The following is a 21,516-nucleotide window of genomic DNA, read 5'->3' as shown; positions in this document are numbered from 1 at the left end:
GTCAACTCTTTTAATTCATTACATGTACTCCAAATTGTTCTGGTCTGTTTGTTTTGTTGTTGTTGTTGTTGTTGTTGTCGTTGGTTTTTTTTGTCTTTTCAGCTTTTTACCCACGATATCTCAATTTCCAATTTTGTAATACCAGAACTTACGAACTCAATATCTTCGCTTAGGAATGTCCGATTTAGTGTTAAAAAACATCATGACTTCCTGAAAGAAAAATATACAAGTGGTGTTGACAATCTTTTACATCTGAAAGTAGTGATACATTTGGTCTTAAAAACACAAAAATCAGGTCTTTTGAACAACTTTATTTTTTTCAATTTTTACAGTGGATTGGCACCGGATTTTGTAGAATGAGCGTTATGCAAAATATATTGTGCTGAAAATGTCTGTATGCTGCATGAATGTATAACATGTATAATATCCGTGTCGGTGTTATGGTGTGGATTGAAAATTGTGTCACTGCTCACTGCTTCCAGGGTCTATGTCTGTGCCCCTCTCCCATGATTGTCTTATTCCAAAATTGAAACTAAAATGGTAGTAAGTAAAATATTAATGCATAAATAAGTGACCACATTATTGTGTGTTCTCTTTTCATATGTATATAGGTTCTATCTATACCTGAAAATAGATCTCTGTTAATTTGTGCCCTAGTAACTTGCTGGGTATCAGAGTGCTCTCTGCTTCCGCATTATACATGTGACATTTGTAGCATCACCTGTGAGGCTATCCACATCGAGGGATTGGATGTAGATTTAGTCTGGATCATTCTGGATTTGAAAAGTAAATTTTTCATCTGTTTAGATTTCACCCTATTCATGGCAAGGTGTGCACAGTTTGAACCAGTTTAGGACTTGAATGGTTTTGCAGTAAGGTATGCCATCCATGAACTGCGATTATGGGAGTCCGAGTCTGCACCGTTCTCGAAATAATCAGTGGGTGTATGACAGCTTCAACATGTCTATGATAACAGGAATGTCATGTCAGATTCTTAAGTTGCGCAATGTGTCGTGAAACAGGACATGTTCGTCTGAAAGACAGGCAATTATATCAATTATATGGCCTGAAGTTTCTTTTTAACATAATTTTATATGGAAAATGTGTGCATATCAATTGTGTGCGATGTAGTGGAATTCAGAAACCAAGCATATAATGCGCCCCATTCTTCCAGATGAAACCAGATTTGTTTGTGTGCATAACCCCTGTCACAGGAGGAGCACCTATAACATGGCTACTCCGAGTGGGGCATACCATGTTGTACTCTACGATAAAACAAGACATAACTACCTGGGGTGATTGTTGGATTGGAATTACATCCGTAATCGCAGCTATAGCTCACCTTGCGGCATTGGTCCATGTTTATACATGTATCGATGCCAAAAATGAAAATTATAATTGTACTCGTATGGAGGAAAGTCTAAATATGCATTAGACTGTATTGCGTCTTGACAGCCTATACGGTTCGAAAAGATATTGCAGTTCCAATTTGTTTGCCAGATGATGGTAGATCATGGCCAGTTTATAGTCCTATCCTTAGATGAAATTCTGCTCCAGAATTTGACCATACTCCAATCACATTATAATCTAGTGGGGGAGGGGAAGAAATTTTGGAATGAACCTTAGTTTTTCATGGAATGATGTGTATATAACTTAGTATAGCATAGGGAGTATTCAGGATATCCTCATCAGGTCACCATCTGGAGGCTAGCTAGACTGGAATCATCTTCCAGAAAGCTGGAGTACATACAATTCACTTGTTATACACCTCCTATCTGTCAGTGCATTGGGGGCCATGACAAGTCCTCTCTGAGGGTGCACTACACTAAATCCTTCCGCATTTGGTGTAACCCTTCATAGTTCGGTAAAAAATAGCACCTATCTTGCGAAATATATCGGCGTCGAGGGAACCAAATTTGAGTGACTCTTGGTTGTTTTGATCAAAAGCGATAGAATAGGAGCTCAACATTACAAATCTGTTTAGAAAATTAAATTTGAATAAAAGTTTAATCTTTATTTAAGACATTGGTTTGATCAAAATATTAAAAATGTTGTTACATGGGGTAGAAAAACAAACTTACTTTCCCATGTATTTCAATGGGACGATTATTTAGTGGTGTGCGCCCTCTGACATTACAAATCCACCCATCGCTGCAAGCGGCTCATTGGCTGCTTCAAGGTTGGTCACTGCGCGACCGAGTGCGCTTCATGCGTACCCCGCCTCGATGAACTGGAACCAGTTCTAATATGTGCAAGTTTTGTGCACGTGCCCTATTGCATGCAGTCAACCTTATGACCTCTTGTGGAATTGCCCTACATTAGGAACTGATGCTTTGGGAGTTGATATTACTGACCAAAATAATGCCAGGCTTGTTCCTTTTGAAGGACACTTTGGCACAGATTTGTTGCAAGTGGTTCTTTAAAAGAAACCTGCAGCATGATGCACTTTAGATCTTCAAGAATTGATGTGTGCTGATCTGATACCTTTCTACATGATCTCAGATAGCCCCAAAATAATGCTGACACCTCGCTATTTGAGGGGTTGGCGCTTTAAAAGTTCTACTACTGTATAAAAGTTTGTGGTGTCAATATCAATATAGACTTTCATTACTTGAGTACGCTCAGCTTCTTGCACAGGTTTGTGATGTGACTTCTATTATCATGCTACACCACTTTCATGTTGTTGAAAAAAGATTCCAAGGAGAATCTGAAAAGATTCTTAGCTGATGTGTAGGAATAGTTTATGAAGAACTAGAAAAGGTTCTGCAAAGGCCAGAAAGAACCATTTTAGACATGAAAATAGTTTTGTAAATGCCAGAAAGAACCATTTTGGGAGTTTGGGATTCTTGCTGTTTCCTAGAATCCTTTTCTTATGAACGCCAACACCTTGCATTTTAGAATAGTATACTCAGTTATGTATAAGTTGTTTGTTGCTATGGAGACGCACATGTTATAATTCCATTTATCTAAATTATGCAATTTGGTCACGTATTGTTATTTGATTTATAAGCTTACAACATGACATACATTTGTTCTGGTATGTACTCTTTCCTTATAAATCCCGGCTGAGAAGGAGATGTTGCACAAAACACGACCACACCCAGATATAAATAAGATTTAGTGCATGTCTGTTTATTATTTTTAGACAAAGATCATAAATATGAATAAACGTTAATGATGGTTTATAATATGATTAGTTTCGTAGTAATCTGGGAAGCAATCCAAACTGTCTTATTATTTGAATTATGCCATGTCCAACTGGGACCTATAACCATGATAATGATTATGAAAATGTATCTGTCCCACTCACATAACTACAGTCTTATTCATGACAAAATTTGGGTTTATGAACGACTGGAATCGGCGATGCCTTCAAAATAAATAATTTAATTGATTTGTTTGCATACCATTGGTCTTTGAATCATGTTGAATCAATTATTAATTAGTTTGTTTGTTCATTCATTGGTTGGTTGGTTGGTTCGTTCATTCTTTCATTCAGTTTAGTTGGTACATTTTATCTGGAGAATTATACAAACTGTATCAAGTGGTTTGGTTCTATCACTTTCTAACTTTTATTGATAAAATCCTTAGAGCAACATTTGACCCACTTGATTATGCCCCCAATAATATTGGTGCCCCCAATAAATTTGGTGGGGGCCCAAGTACTGGGTCAAGTCCTAATAATCTAAGGTAAAATTCATAATTTAAGGGCAAAATTTATAATTTTTGGATAAAATTCATATTTATTAGGGTATAGGAGCTTATAGGCCTAATCCATTATTAAGGTACAATTCATTTTAAAATGAATGCATTTCAAAAGCTCCTGTGCGAGAAGCCCTCCCACACCCACCCCCTTCAGCATTTCGCACCCTGGAGCAGGTCTGCCCCCTCCCCATATTCAAAATCTTCTGGAGCCTCTGATGGATACATTCAATGTACAACAGATATATTTTCCAATGTGGCAACAAGGAAGTGTTATTCATTCAATAAAACATCAGAACTCATGGATGTTACAGGTCTACCAATCATACAAGTTGTATGTGAAGTAATTGCGTTGAACTTGATGACCACACCCAGGGATATTTACATTGGATAGACATGGCCTATGGCTTGCATCACTCATCACCATGCTATTGGTATCCACATAGCAACAGTCCTCTTGTTATATGTAGCTCAGATGGGTCAAGTTCAAGTATCTGCTGTGGAAAGATGGTGTGGGGCAATCTGTATTACATTCATGTGGTGGGATTCATGTACAAAAGTTTGTTGTCCTATTATAAATGTATCCATGATAATTATATCCCTGCTCTTCCTACATGAGCACCATTTACAGATTTGTGAAAATCAATTCCTGTGAATTAAAAACTGAAGAAAGTTTTGAACTACATTGAATTTTTTAAGAAAGTATAAAGTACATGTATCCATATGCCTCCAACACTTGCATAAGTACTGGTAGTTTTTAGGCCTAGGCCTATCATATCCATATTAAATGGACTATACATGTAGGAGGAAAATGGTGAATTTTCTAAAATGTAGTATCTCAAAATATAGTAATTCATTGGTTGCCCCAGGCCCTACGCAAATTTGCAAAAGTTTACAAAAAATTTCAGAATTTGCGAGCGTATCAAGCAAAAAAAATAAGGTTTATTACATTTTTTTGGTCAAAAAAGGTTTAAATTTTGGCAAGAAAGTCAACTTTTCACAAAATTGCCCCCCTCTTGTAAAAAAGTCCACTTAATCAAAATCAGCACCCCCCGACAAAAATCCTTCGTACGGGCCTGGTTGCCCCTATAGTATTCAGTTGCCAGAAATATTCACCCCATCCTTGACACATATCACAACTCCTTTTCACATTCTAAACATAGCCAAGTTAGGGCCTACCTAGTAACCAGTTCCAATAATTGGAACTCAGCAGACTTGTAGTTGAGTCACTGAAAGTCGAGTCAGAGTCGAGTCGAGTCATCGAGCCCTCGAGTCTCGAGTCGAGTCGAGTCATGAAGCCTTCGAGTCCGAGTCGAGTCGAGTCATTTGAAGTTGTCAGTCGAGTCGAGTCGAGTCAGGCCATTCTGTCGAGTCGAGTCGAGTCGAGTCGGATATATTTTGTCGAGTCATTTCACGTTTTATATGCTCATGATACCAGCTGTCAACTTGATAGCCGCCCCAATTTGCATGAATTTGTACTTTTTTGAAATTTAAACCCCAGTGAGAGTACATAATATTAATTTATGAATCTATGTGCTCCATCCAGTGCATTGTGGAAATCAGTAATCAGTCAGACTTGTAGTAATTGCCATTAGAACCCGCCATGAGTATGGATACGGGTGCGTGTCCCGGTACGGATTTCAGGTCACGGGTAAGGGTACGGATACGGATATGGATCAACTCAGGGCTCCGACCGTGAGTTCCAAGGAGCTATGTGTATGTTAGGGTGCATCAAACGCCCCCTATGTCAACCGATTTTCTTCTTATTTGGTCAAAGTGTGCCACTTGCTGAAATATTAATCTACACCAAATTTAAATTCAATCGGATGTCGTCTTCTGGGTCCACCGGGAGCTCAAAGTTAAGATGTAATCTTTGCAGCAAATATCACAATACACATGAGGCAGCTTTTTTATTTCCCCATTATATGCACATAAAAATCATGGCTGCCATATGCATTTTGTATCTGATTACACTTAAAGAGTGGAAATGGAATGTTTTATGGCGTTACATCATTTTTTTAGTGATTGACAAGTATTGTACAACAACAAGTGCTTAAGAAATTAATAGCTGCCATATACCAACATGTTATTTTAATACATTTGTGGTTATTTGCACATAAAAATCATGGCTCCTATATGCATTTTGTATCTTATTACACCTAAAGAGTGGAAATGGAATGTTTTATGGTTTCACATCATTTTTTAGTGATTGACAATTATTGTACAGTAACTATTCCTTAAGAAATTAATAGCTGCCATATACCGACATGTTATTTTAATATGTTTGCTGTTAATTCCATGCAATTTACCTGTTCAGTAAAATTATGAGTCTACATGTAGTACAAACCTACAATGATGTTCATTAAAAAGCTTTTTTGGGAACAAGAACATGACTGTCCTCATAAATGAGAAAATTCACCTTGTCACTGTTGATGAAAAATCAAGTTGCTAGTTCCTTTGAAGTTGCAGTTTGCACTTTCGCAGATTTGGCTTCTTTCTTCTGTCTTGTTCCACAACCTGTAAGACGTTTTGATAATCATCCTCAGATCAGTTGGGCTCCGGATAAGAAGTCTGAGCAAAGCTTGGCACCATGCTCTGCAGCATTATTTACCACATTGATGGTACGAACATTGACTACCAAGGTCTGGAAAGCTGGGGATTGAGGCCAAGTGTCAATGTTGTCCGCATGAAATCCATGGTCAAGCTGCAGAATGTGCATGGCGAACCATTGGTCCTTACCTGCTAAGTCAGCTAGTGTTGTTGCTTCAGTTATCATGGTTTACGGAATATGGGTTTTTAAAACCTGTGCCATAGCGATTACTTGGTGTGATCATTTCCACATCTGGTTTGACTGCTAGGAGCTTTAGTAGCCAGGGCTTGATTCTCTGTTGCTGGTACTTTTTCACTGAACAGCGCAAGTCTAGCAACACTTGCTGACTATAGCAGGCAAGGAATATTCATGTTCCCAAAAATGTTTTTTAATGAACATCGGAGTAGCTCTGTACTAGACTCGTAAAACTCAACAGGTAAATTGCATGGAATTAACCTCAAATGTACTTTAAAATAACATGTTGGTATATATGGCAGCTATTAATTTCTTAAGCAATAGTTATTGTACAGCACTTGTCAATTACAAAAATTATGATGTGAAACCATAAAACATTCCATTTCCACATTCACAAGTGGAAAAGTGTAATTAGATACAAAATGCATAATAGGAGCCATGATTTTTATGTGCAAATAACAACAAATGTATTAAAATAACATGTTGGTATATGGCAGATATTAATTTCTTAAGGACTAGTTGTTGTACAACACTTGTCAATCACTAAAAAAATGATGTCAAGCCATAAAACATTCCATTTCCACTCTTTAAGTGTAATCAGATACAAAATGCATATGGGAGCCATGATTTTTATGTGCATATAATGGGGAAATAAAAAAGCTGCCTCATGTGTAATTGTGATATTTGCTGCAAAGGTTACGTCCAAACTTTGAGCTCCCGGTGGACCCAGAAGACGACATCTGATTGAATTTAAATTTGGTGTAGATTAATATTTCAGCAAGTGGCACACTTTGACCGAATAAGAAGAAAATCAGTTGACATAGGGGGCGTTTGATGCACCCTAGTGTATGTGTCAGCCGCGATTTAGTGTACATTCACCATATTCACATGCATACATAGTTGTGGAATGGACTTTTCGCTGCTCTTAAAAATCACTCAAAAATCATCGCTTTAAATATTTTTTTGGACAAAAGCTGATGCATAGATGACATATGACCTATCCCACTTTTGGGTTATTTTGAGAAAACAGGATTTTGTGTGCGAATTTTCAATATAATATACATAACAATTTCACATCTTAAAACATTTATTTTACAACGTTACTAAGTTACATTCATGATGTTTCATGTTTGTTATGATGACCTTTGATGACTTTACATTTTTCAGCTCAGCGCCCTCTATTTTCACCGAAATGTGGAATAGGTCGTTTTTATATTGAGCCCCTCATTATTACATCAGTGACACAGGTTTCTAAAGTGAGTAATTTACTAGATATAACTGCAAACTTGCCAAAATAAAACATTGGACTCGGAGACACCCTATGGGAGTATCTTCAACTTGAATGTTCGAAATTTGTAGTTACTACAACTGAACTAGTAACTTGTTCCAAACATAGTTACTCCAAAGCTGTAAAAAGACATTATGTAGATTGTAGAGGTTAATTCATTTTTCTTGGAGTAATTCCATTTTAGAAAATTCAGCTGTTTATACTTCAGTCTTCAGGTTGAAAAGTGCAATGTCACCAGCATTTACATGTGTGTACTCTATCTGTCTTGCAATGTTGGAAGAAATTATTCATATTTATTCCACCATTGCATCACTATAACATACATTTTGGTTCAACATCATTGCATTTGTGAATTTGTAAATTGCAAATATTTTATGCCAAGTAATTTTCATTTGACTGAATATTAAGCTTATTTGCATATTATAACATAGAATTAGGACAGGCCAGTAACCAGGAGGAAGACCCCCCAATTGCCAAAGGGCCAAAAAATTCCCCTTTTTGACCCCCAATAAAGTCCCATTTGTGCCCGGCATTTGTAAGGGTAGCGAGTGAAAAAAAAAAAAAAGGGGTTTCTTATTGGTCAAAAAAGGTCCAAATTTCGAAAAAGAAATCCACTTTTTCAAAATCCGCCCACCTAGTCCAAATTTTGAAAAAAAGGTCCACTTTTTCAAAATCAGCCCCACCCCTAAAGAAATCCTGATTACGGGCCTGGATAACAGCTATATTAGTTTTAACCCTAAAACTTGTGTTTCACAATATTACTTCAGAGTTCAATATCTGGCAGAGTATAATCAAAGCAAGATTACTAATGCTAGGGAAGAAGTCAAGTTTATCAACAGGTGTGAGTCGGTATCTGAAACACTGTCTGCTGTTGTGTTTAAAGGTCAGAGGTTAACAAAGAGATGAAAGAACTGGAAATGTTGTATTATTCTTACACATTGGGTGTGATTCCAAATGCTACCAGAAGTTTTTCTTACAAAAAGACAATTAATAGCTGCCTTGTGAATTATTGTCTCATTTGGAACAAAATTGCAATAGATTCAAAATAGCCAATTGAAAATATATTGATCAAATAACCCATACTAAGCAGATTTTGGTCCTCCAATTTGGTTTCAACCTTGCATTTGATTGCAACAGAGGATTTAGCACTAAATTAATTTAAATCATTGTATCACAGTTAATAATTGAATTTTGGTTCAGGAAAATTTGAAATTTTGACTGAACGCAAGGCCAGCATATAGTGAAGTTTTTCCTGGGCATATTTCTGTGTTCTCAAATAGGGTAGTGGCGTCAATCTGTCGGGGGGTATTTAGCCTAACTTGTCATAAAGTGGTTGAAAACAACAAAATTGCTAATTTTCACAAAAATGGGGAGGGGGAGGGGGCACAACCCCATGTACCCCCCAGGATCGACACCCATACTCCAAGTGTTTGATTCTCACCTTCTCAGTCATAGTTTGCACAGTGAAGTGTGTGGCAGCAATTATTCATGTTTCCTGCACTGGTGTACAAACATGTGTTTCACTTTGGGTGTCAAAATATTGATTTGCCCTACAAGTAACGGCAAGTCTATTTTGCATAACAGAATGTGCATAAAACTGCATAAACCTGCATACCAAAATGCCAAAGATTCTCAGGCTAAATGAGTAAAATTATGTAGAGCTCCCAAGAGTGAGGAGTTGCACTGCATTTTTTATGCCTTATACTTCCAAAATCATGGTGGTAGACTTTTTCTTCGATAAGCGCTAGACTTGTTTCAAGTCTTTGGACATAAACTAGCCTAATTTCCAATGACATAGTTCAATAGCTTCATACAAAATGCAAACTCAAGTTGTGGAGTATGAGTTTCTGTATACCCAAGGATGCGAGATCCTACAGGCAAGGTCTTATTTATAGGCTTGGCCAAACTACTATAGGATAGGTAGGTGCCAATAATATAATCCCGAATGATTTCCCAGCATTCAGTAGAATTTTCACTGTACTGTTTTTTAGCAGTAAACAAAATATAAACACATAGCAAGTTCATGCCAATTTATGTGGGGCATTGTGGGGTATGGTTTAATGTTTGTTTATCTTATATTAGTCTATCTGTATAACATTAATGTTATACTCATAACATTGTTGTCAAGTAAACATAATGTCTTAATATCATTTCCAGATTAAAATTAAAATGAGAGGTTCAAAACTCCAGAACATTCCAAGCATTGATCTAGCTGGAAGTAGTACCTCACAGGATTTGTGTTGTTTCCAATTGTTTTTTGTGGATTAATATTGGCAGTGGAAAGTCGAAATCATGGACACAGAAAAACTAATCCATGCATATATCAATTTCTTTTGTTTTATAGTGGATATAAGAAAACATATACTCTGTTTCTTCTTCATTAAGTTCATTCTCAGTCTTAGATATCGTATAGGCCTAAAGTAATATTGTTATTGGCCTACCAAATTACACAATGCAAATTTGATGAAATAATGCATTTCAGTTTACTAGTATTTGGGAGAGGGGGTCTCGAGGATTTTATGTGTACCCAAAAAGTTGCAATTCGACAAAAGTCAAAAAAGTGACATTTCTGAAAAAGTCCTCCTCCATTTTCTTTTTGAAAACTCGGACTTGAAAAATGTTTTTATTTTTACTCGGCCCAAATTGGCGTAAGTTTTGGTATTTTACTTCAAAAGTGGGTGGAGGGGGGGTGGGCAAATGCCCCTTGCCCTGCCACTGTAATCTTATAAAATGTTACAAATTAATATCAGACTATTATTTATATCAGGCAGGCGAGCAATACAAAATCATTTTAAACTTCTGCAATTTTTATGTCTAATTGACCTCGGTATTGACCAAGTCCAAAATTGTGTGTATTTTCTATCACCATTACCATGGTTACAGATCCAGTAACTCAACACAGTATCAGAAATTTCCTCAACTGACTTGAGACATAATATGACAAGCTGAAATGATAAATATAATCACAGACATCCTTGGAACATGAGGCCTGTTAAAACAATTAATACCACAAATTATAACACCCACATGAGCTAACACATACTCAGTTCTTTAACCCCAATACATTTGTACAGGCATAGAATGACCTTTGAGTAAAAAAAAAAAAAAATCCCATACTCTTTAACTTGAGGTAAACTTTGAGCTATATTTATTGAATGGTGTTAAGGAACTTTGCCATAGGAGATGAGATTATTTTGACAGACACTGTAACTCCTAGGAATGAATAACTCCCCAAGTCCTCTGTCCTTTTAGTCTGCAAATCCCATTATGCAGTTATGCACTTTCTGTTATGCAAAATAGACTTGCCGCTACAAGTAATACTAAGGTTATCACAGTAAAATATTTTGACTTTCTCATGTCTGAAAGTTGACTAGGCCTGTCAATTATATCATACCTAAAAAACATCATAACGCATGCCTATGTGCATCATCCATGCATGCACATGTGCATGTGTACCCCTGCTTGCACAGAAACATAAAATATGAAGTACACACAACCCCCTACGTTTGTATGAATTCAAATGTGAACCATGCGCATAACATAGAGCAAACATGAACACCCTGTAATCACACACAATATCTATTAATCCTTTTCTCTATTTCTCTTTTGCAGCTTGGCATTTCATCAGAAACAATGTCCATGTATGGCGGCATACCACCAGTTGTACCTGCACCGAAGCCAGAAAAACCAGCTGTTGGAGAAACAGGCAAGGATGACCACAAGGATGAGGGCGTTTTCATGATCCTCGAGAACCCTGGTCTATTTATCGCCCTCATCGTTATCGGCAGCTTCAGCTTTGTGGTCTTAACAGTAGGATTCATTTATCTTTTGTGCGATAAACGGCGATCAACGAGAGGAGAATACATCACAAATTCCATCAACAAAGACTTGGATCTAGGAATAGACAATCCCGCCATGTTACCAGACAAGTCAATGTCAAATGGTAACGGAGCACATTTAGTTAGCATCAAAATGGTAGATGAACAAGACATTGTGCCTTATGATACTTTTACGCAAGAGGAGCTCATGAACTGTGAAGTTGAAGATACGCATTTGTAACACTTGAGGAGGATCCAGAGAGATGTATATATTTATTTTGGATTTAATAAAGTGGTATAGTAGTAGAAGGCCTAAAAATATGGTTGGTTGTAACTCTATCAACCGTAAAATAAACTTGTTGACCCCTCCCCCATCCCAAAAGTTTTTTACTCAATTTCAGGAAAAAACTTCACCCAAATTGTATTTTTGTCAATCATAATCAAAAGAAGAAAACATAATTTATTTTTGTAAAGTTCAAAATGAATGCTCAATAGTAATTATTGTGTATAATTTGGGTTATTGTCTTCATAGGAAAACTCAATAACACAAACTCTGTCACTTTTATATGATGCTCACCTGACTACACAATCAGAAAAAAATGTGAAAAGGCCGACCCCAAAAGACCCTATTTTTTATCCCTGTTAATCCAAATCAACAAGTTTTTTAGGCTTAATATTATATATGTAAGTAAACATGGTAAATGCAATTTTTGTAATCTATACAGAAATAATAATGCCAAAGTAAAAAGGACCTTGGTTCATAACAAACCTTGTTGTAGATTATGGACTGACAAGATATGGACTGACAACAGGGTTAGATGGTAAATATGTGGATGCGAAAGTCTCGGTGCAAACCTTTTAAGTACTATAACGCCCGGGGGTACTCAGTACAAATGACCATACGGGACGTGCATAAACATGGGTAGCATTTTCGGCCTTCTGGTATATCAATGACCCCTTTTTCAAAGCCTATTTTGGTATATGAATGGGTCCTTTTTTCAAAATTTTCTCAATTTTTTCGGAAAACAGCCCAATTTTTCCTTAATCTAGCCAAAATTTTCCCAAAATTTTAGGAAAATTTGTAAAAACTAAGACAATTTTGGTTAAATTCAGCGAAAATTTTGACTTTTGGTATATCAATGGGTCCAAATTTCTTGAAAAATTGGTATATTTATGGGTCCACTTCAAAAATCTCAGCGGCACGTCCCTACCAAAACCAAACTTGAGTACCCCCCCAGGCTATAACGTAACGCCAAGTGGGAAATACAAGGGAAGGAAGTAAGGGTGTTAAAGGCTAAGTTCTTCTCACCTCATGTTTGGTAATGATGAAAAAGGCATCTAAGCACAATTGCACAATAGAAAAGAAAAACCTTGATAAACCAGGTTTTTCGATCAAAAAACCAGGTTTATTGACGAAAAGCAGGTTTATTGGTCGATAAACCTGGTTTATCAAAAACTATGATAATCAAATTTGAAAAATCTGGTTTTTCTACTGAAAAAACAAGTTTATCAGTGGAATACCAAATTTATCGGCGAAAAACCAGGTTTCTCAGTCGATAAACTTGGTTTTTCAAACACTATGACAATCGAATTCGAAAAACCTGGTTAAAAAACTATGACAATCGAATTGAAAAACCAAGTTTATCGGCGAAAAACCAGGTTTCTCAGTCGATAAACATGGTTTTTCAAAAACTATGACAATCGAATTTGAAAAAGCTGGTTTTTCGATTAAAAAACCAGGTTTATCAAAAAAAAACTATGACAATCCAATTCAAAATACCTGTTTTTTAATTGAAAATTCGAAAAAACCTGGTTTAAAAAAAAATCATGACAATCGAACCACTCAGTTTATCAGGGAAAAATCAGGTTTCTATAGTCATAGTTTTGATAAACCTGGTTTATCAGCCAAAAAACCAAGTTTATCAAAAAACTCTGACAATTGAATTGATAAACCTGGTTTTTCGATTGAAAACCAGGTTTATCAACAAAAAAACAGGTTTTCTGTTCTATCATGCAATATACTTGCCATAGGCTAGGGCACACCTGTGCAAGGGCAATTATTTGATTATGCCAATTTTAAATTTGAGCACAAAAAATATGCTGCGACTCCAAGAACAGAGCCTGCGATTTAAGACTAAGTATGCACTTGATATTTGTGCATGCAATGACATCACTACCAGCTGCAGGTGAGAAGAACTATAGCATTAATGCATAATGCTGATCTTGAGTCAACTTTCCACCATAGAATTAAAGTGCATTATGGTACTTAAACAACTTTCAGCCTATTTCCCGGTATTTTGTAACCAAGTGGGAAATAGGCATAGCAGCCAGGAGTAAACCATATTTTGCCAACAATTCATCTTAATGTGTTTGCAAATGACCCATGATCATAATTTAGGTTCAATTATGAGTATGCCTTAAATCTCTATACATAGAGAATCTGTTTAAATGTGTCTTCCACTATTCGAAAATAAGTGATAATTATTTTGATACTGTTTATAATTATTTGCCACAAGCTCTTGCCCAGATATATTGCAATGTACCAACATTTGTGTCATGTAACCAAAGATGTAGAAAGCTTTATACTTTTCTTACGTTTTTTTCTCTTCAAATTGGAGTGAATTTGTGCCATTGTTATACTTTTACAACAATAGTTGCTCTGCACTTTCTCCAAATGCTGTTTAGAGAGTCATAAGGTTATGAAATCTATTACTGATAAGTACTGTAATGTTATACACGCGCCTGATTGTAGGCGGCTTTTCGTTTGCTTTTAGAAAAGCTCTTTCAGTAAAAAAGGGGGGAAAAAGAAAGCCGTTTCCCTGTGGTATTATAGCTGAGAAATAACTGGGAGAAATAAGTAGTATTTTGAAGTTTCAAATGTGAACCTTTTGACTTGCTTTATTCAAATTGCCAATTTGGTGTTCCCAAATTGTTCATAATCCAGAGAGTAATTTTGGCTGAATACAGGTTTTTTAAAAACTTTTGAAAGAGGACAATGATGTGTTTTAAATAGCATTGACTTTAATCAATCCATGTTATGTGTAGGTAAATCGCAACTTTTTTTTCTTGGGATTTGTGTAATGTTTTGCAAATCGTTGCTTCTCAAAGTCCAATTCTGATGAATTGAATAAAGGTTGTATAGTTTTTTTGCCTAAGGTGAATGTTTTGCATGTTTTAAATAAGTGTTAGATGCATTGTTTGAAATGCAAAATTGATATAACTTAAGAATAACACATATTGTTTAACATTCTTCCCTTACATGGATCAGGATATGTACCCCATGTCAAAATCTACCAATGACACTGGATTATGGGCAAATAAATATTTTATTTTGGAAAAATTCTGTTTAAGTTTCATGTTAGAAACAATAATCACAACGTTCACAACTTTTTAGATAATAGATCTGTGGTGTTGTAAACATTCCAAAACAAACACACAACCCACGTAGGCCTATTTGGTAAAGGATAGCAGGGTGAACACACTGCAAAAATAGCAGAACAACACTATAAATACTTTAACACATTGTACAGTGATGGTATTTTAACTGTGTTAATTTATTAACACTAAAATGTGTGAAAATACAAAGATGTTTATGTTATTAACATAAGATAGGGTTATATTGACATGCTTTTAATACATTTGAGTGTTAAGAATTAACATTAACATCTTCATATTTATCACCAATGTAGGTGTTAATAAATGAACACTTCCTATTCCTCTTCACTATACAAGCCTTATAGCCAGGTTAAAGTGTTTCTGCTTTTTTTGCAGTGTAAGGTTTTCCTGCAATGTCAGACACAAGTTGTTAGGACTCCGTACCCTTATTCAAAATAATGTCAAAAGTAACATGGCATCAAACATTAACATAAAATGTGAGCATGAAGAATGTGTGTCTTCATACAAATAAACACATCATAATGCAGTGCTAGTTTAAAGGCTATTTTTAGCACAAGGTTTATGAATTTGATGTAAATATGCAAAGCCTTGATGAAATATATCTTATATATTGTGTTATTCTGAATAGCCTGAAATTTGTGACTATAGTTCATGTGTTTATTGATAGTAAAATTTGGTATTTATACCTGTATAGTTGTATAAACACCTTGAAAAGATTTCTTCCATTTATGTTTAGGGAATGAACTTTTAATGTTCAAACTTGAAACAAGTGCCACATCTTTTAATACCATTTTACAATGTTGTTTTCATACTCAGATTTATTGTATTACTGATGATGAGCAGTTAGATATGGAAGCCTGTGGATGGAAGGTGGATGGTGGTTGAAAATAGAGACACGGTGTGGCCAGTGGTGTAGCGTGAGTCATCATATGGGGGGCACCGACCATGATTGGGGGCACCCTATGACGCTACGCCACTGGGTGTGCTGTGATGTTTTGCCACATTGACATTTGCAATGATATTTTGTAAAGCATTTATATACTACTCAAATCTTTTGTATGAATGGGTGATAAATATACAGGGTGTATCAAAATGATTGGTAGGCTACCCATCATAAGATCCAAATAATTTGTAGATTAATTGTATAAGAAGTCATAAACCATGCATACATTCTGGACATTTCAAGAGTATCCAATATTGCATTTGGAAATGGCAGGCTTTTTAATAAACATCAAAATTGATGGGTAGCAATCTTTTTGATGCAGCCTGTATCATGTGATGATTAAATAAGGAGCTATAAAAAGAAGAGGGACATGATAAATGTGCCACATTGATATCTGTAAAAAATTATTAATACGCATAATGTGCCTATTAAGGAGCTGCTTGGACAAGAACTAATTTTTACGTTAGTTAATAGGCATTATAATATAAAAAAAAAAAAATTATGCTTATTAACCAATTTTTACGGTATGCAATGATATTTTGTAAAGCTTTTATATAATACTTGAATTTTTAGTATGATGAGTATAAATATATCATGCAATTGTTAAACAGAAGTGATGTGGCATGAAGTTTTGCTACATTGACACCTGTATTATTTTTGTAAAGCTGACTTACTATTAATACTCAGATCTTTTGTAATGGGTGACAAATACTAGAAGTTAACAGTGGTGGCACTGGGGAGTGCATGGGGAAATACCCCCCCCCCAGTAAAAACCCAAAATTATGAAAATTTCCACTTTTTGTGGCAATTTTGCACACAATTTGTTGACTTTGCTCCCCAGCAGAAATTCCTGGTGCTGCCACTGGAAGTTAGATTGAAGGGTAGCAATGGTTATCATTATTATATTTAAAGTTCAAAACTGTGGAAATTAAATATTTTGACAGTACAGTAGGCATGTAGGTATTTGTTTATGACATCTGTAGCAATTTAAGGTTTACTGACTTCTTGCTATATCATGGAAGAGACCTACTTCCATGGCTTCAGAGATAAATTCAGTGATAATAATAAAATAATAAGCCTGCAATCTCCGAGGAGTGAATTTCAAGACAGATCACTTCAGTGGTTTGAAATTGAAAGTTAATTAGTAAGTTTCTGCTGATGAGAAATGCCTTCTTCATCTGGAGTGAATAATGGAGCGAAATTCACTCTGATAAGAGCTTTAGTGATCACATTGTCTTTATCTTGAATGGAAAGAGAATGGCATGAATTCCAGTCTTACGGTGAATGTCATTATTCTTTAAGAGCAGTCTTGTGAAAAAACAAAGTGAAATTCTGTATATTTTTTCATATACTAGTCCAGTAAAACACACTTACGTGCAGGCGTTTCGATAGCTATCGAAGCGTCTGCACGTAAGTGTTTTACTGGACTAGTATATGAAAAAATATACAGTTTTATGGAACAGTCCTGATGAATTTGTTCAAAAGTGAAATTCTATTCTCAGAAAAGTGTACTTTGGTTAAATAAAGTGAGATCTGAAGACACTCCACAAAAGAGTGAATTTTCACTATTTATGGATCGAACTAATGATCAAATTAACAACTTTGAGGTGTTAAATTGTGCAGTGAAAATATACAAGGCAGCTAGTCAGAGTAATCCTTGAATTTATCAGTCGGCTGCGGAGCAGGCAACTACAAGCTTTCTCCAACTATTGCGATCTTGGGCAAGTGAAACAATTTTGTTTGGCTGCATTATGAATTATGAGATTGTTTTTTGTATTGTTTGAACTTTTAAGTGCCAAAATATCTTGCTGTTGTACTTTGTACTTAGAGCTTTCGTTTTATGTTGGTTCTTTCCAATTTGTTCTGTTGTTCAGTTAAAAGTAGTATTTATTGTTGACTCAGTGTGTAGTATAGCCTACTGTCTAAGGGAACAAACCAAAATATGGATGAAGGTCTTGCAACTAGTTTTATTATAAATCTGAACCTTTACTCTTCTCCATGTGTTACAAAATGGGAAGTGGGTAAAAATAACATTGATGTTAACGTAAAGAATGGTGTTTCCATATACTAAGTTCCACGACATGGGCCTAATACTTGACGCACAACGTAAATAAGCCTGTATGTGTGTGATGAAAATGCAATACTTATAGGAGGTTGACATTATTGACCAGCAACATTACCATGCCCTCTAATCATGCCGAAATGACAATCATATGAAATGTATGTGCAGTACTGACGTACCCTCTTGTTATGTAAATGACACTGTATGTACAGTATCATTGCATTGGTTGAAAGTTCTTATGAATCGTATTGTGGATTTACACTAGTGCCTTCATAGTGAAATATCAAAATATTAGAATAAAAATATGTATGTATATTATCATTGAATATGTTTTCATTCAATGTGAATGTCTTCCTTTTCCCAGGCATCAATGATAGTGATACATGTAACGAAGCACGGTCAGAGTAGAATGTTTGCAAATTATGCTTTTTTAATAATATGTTATTGAGTGCGGCTTTGAATCTAGGCATGAAGGGCAGGTAAAATTGTCTTGGGCTGTTAATTAATAAGGGGCTTTTGAGTTATCTGCCCAACTAGCAAGGTACTAAAAAAGTTAAGAGTTCACCCATGAATGTAATCAACATTTAACCAATGAAAATATTTTCGTTCATCAAGCTTCATCAATAATTTGGTTTGTTCCCTAATGTAATTTGTAAATAACATTTTGATATTAATTTGCTTATCAGATAGGTAGAATAAGTAGAATCTTTTCTCTTTTAGCCTATACTATTTATCTTGTATGTAACACTAAGCAAATAAATATATACACAGACAATTTGATATGATAGATTTGCTATCAATCCATTTTTCATTTCATTTATTATCATTATGTATTTCATATCTTGTCTTGTCTAGTAAGCACGAAACCTGACAAACATTCTTGCAAGCATAGCATATTAAAATCACCTGTTTTGGATCAACAATGTTATATAGCAAGTGCCACATACACTTCACAGTCATTTAAAGCAATGTGTGATTTCTTAAGAAATCACATATTATGCCTTTCCACATTTTTTCTATCAAACAGCTTAAGAGCCACAGCACCATTGGTGCTCTTGTTTTAAACATACTATCATACAATGTTGTAATAAATATTTTGAGAGCCCAATAAAGATTGATACTTATACCATGCATGTTTACATTGGGCAAAAGCTGCTCGCAAATAGAGTAGAATTCCACCTACAAGCATATATACTTCTAGGCCTAAATGAGTGTGTTTTTTTACTGAAGAGACGAATGAATAGCAGACACCCTCCACAAAAACATTATTTGGAGTTCGAGCAACTATATTACTGATAGAGATAAATGTAATATTGTAAGATCAATCTATTGTAATGTTTTTGCGGAGGGTGTCTGCCTTTTAAAAAACACTTATTTTGAGACATTATATGCTTGTAGATAGAATTCTACGGTATGTTTTTGTTAAAAAAATTTGTTTAGTGGGCGTTTACACTCAATTATTTGTTATTTATTATTCAGAAATATCAATTACACATGTTACCAGTTGTTGATAGGAACGGAAGTGTGTAACAGGCACCAATTACATGTTATCATGGTTATAAAGTTGTTAAACACTCAGTCAATTATGTGTCCATTTCATTTACCTCGGCGAAAAGTTGTCATCAATATCAACTAATTAAGTTCAAATAATGTATCAAGTTGTCAGTGGAATCACAACTTTTTAAATTATGATTAAATGTGATAATTCTTACAAAAGAAATGAAAGTAATTAAAGGGTGTGGTTCGATTTTGTTCATTTCCTGTTTTCTCTGACATTGAGGCCTATCAAAACAATACATGTCCAAATTTTGAGTTGTATTGCTCTAGCAGTTTTGATAAGAGAAGCAAACTTGTGCATGTCCGATAGGATAGCATCCTTCCGTTTTTGTGGTTATCACAGTTTACCACATTTTTTTGTTCATACCATCTAAACAAAACACATCTCGGTTTAAATTAAAAAATTTACAGGGGTAATGAAAAAAAAAAAAAATTAGATTTTTTCTGATACCAAAATCTCAGGTTTGATGAAGAAAAATGGTGGATGAGGCCATCAATTGGGTCAAGTGAAATCAATTATAACTTTTGCTTAAACAGAGTTGGGATATTAGGACTTGGATCACAATTTTGATAGAAATATGACAAGAAAACTGGTTTATTTGTAATTATCTTAAATTATGGTCAAAATAGAAAAATAAATGTGATGTTCAGATTCTCTCAAATATAGTGCATTGGCATTTGAAGATGCCAGGAATTCTGTACTTTCATAGAAACCGTTGATGTTTGTTTGCGTAAACTTCAGTCATCTAGTTTGTTGCTGCAGGATGATCATTAGCAAAAACTATAAATAAGTTTAATCAGCCATTGGTCTCACAGCTGGTATCTGAGTTTAGTGGTCAAAATAATGAGGGGTCACTACAACTGTTATCTGTTGTTTTTGTTTTACTTTTGATTACTCCCCCTAGTATCTGGTTCTCACCATTCAGGCATATTTCAACTGCCTTGCTCATCATCGTTATCGTTAGCGTTTTGTGAGCCTAGTGGACTTAATGGACCAGGATAATTGGGTTCAGTTCATATTTTGGATGGTTCGAGTTAATTTGCTAAAAATAATACTAGTGATGAGATGTGATGAGAGAGGTACGAGGGCGATGACTTTTTTAAACATTTATTTTTCTAATTTTCAAAGTATTTAGAAAGGTAAACTTCACTAGAGATTAGGTGAAATAAAATAACTGTGAAATTATTGTATAGGCCACATCATAATGTGAACAGTTTTGACTACAAAAATCAAGTTATTTTTTTCACTTTAAGAATATTTATACTAATGTAGTAAAAAGAAAAATATTGTTGGAGGCATTCCTCCGATTAATCTGTTTTATTCATATTTAAACCTGAAAGTCCCTTTAAGTTATTAAAGGATACAATGAAACAGATCAGGTCTATCACTACGTGCAACATTTATGATCAGAAACATTGAGGAAATGATTAAATGTTGTTACTGTCATCAATGATATTGGAACACATTTGATTACTAAAATTTTCAAAACATAACCATACTACAATTTTTTCAAATCACAATCATACTAAAATTTTCAAGACATAAATTCATGAAACTTTTTAAACATCATCATGAAAAGGAAAATAAATCATGATATGTGTTGGTTTATTTTGACTATGAATATCAAGATGAGCAGTGTGTTTATATAGATGTGATCCTAAGGAATGCAAAGGGCAGTACTCCTGGATCTGGCCTTTGTCAGAGTGTTAAGATAGATAAGGCTAAAAGGATATTTATCAGCATCAATATTTAATATGGAATGTGTATCATTAATCACAGATGAGCAGGAATGGCCTCATCCCAATTGCATAGTTCAGTGCCCTCAATTAAACACTCACAGTGCAAAAATTTGACCTCAAGTTGCAGAGTATGAGTTTTTGTACCCATATTGTCTAAGGTCATTCAATGAAAGTATAAATGTATTGGGGATAAAGAACTGTGCCCTGATAGATGAACATGTTGTG

The 21,516-nt window shown here is 35.1% G+C and overlaps 1 protein-coding gene across 1 annotated transcript in view; it reads left to right on the top strand.

Moving 5' to 3' along the window:
- The window catches only part of LOC140147149 (uncharacterized), a 65,652-nt gene extending 53,666 nt beyond the window's left edge, over positions 1–11,986 (top strand). Inside the window, exon 6 of the mRNA XM_072168928.1 lies at positions 11,388–11,986. Coding sequence (XP_072025029.1) covers positions 11,388–11,834 — 447 coding nt within the window. The 3' untranslated portion in view covers positions 11,835–11,986. The remainder of the gene's footprint in view (positions 1–11,387) is intronic.
- The last annotated feature ends 9,530 nt before the right edge of the window (positions 11,987–21,516 follow it).

Source organism: Amphiura filiformis, chromosome 3 (genome assembly GCF_039555335.1).
Source record: "Amphiura filiformis chromosome 3, Afil_fr2py, whole genome shotgun sequence".
Classification (NCBI taxonomy): Eukaryota; Metazoa; Echinodermata; class Ophiuroidea; order Amphilepidida; family Amphiuridae; genus Amphiura; species Amphiura filiformis.
Note: the sequence above shows the minus strand (reverse complement) of the source record. Positions and strands in the feature narration are given on the sequence as shown.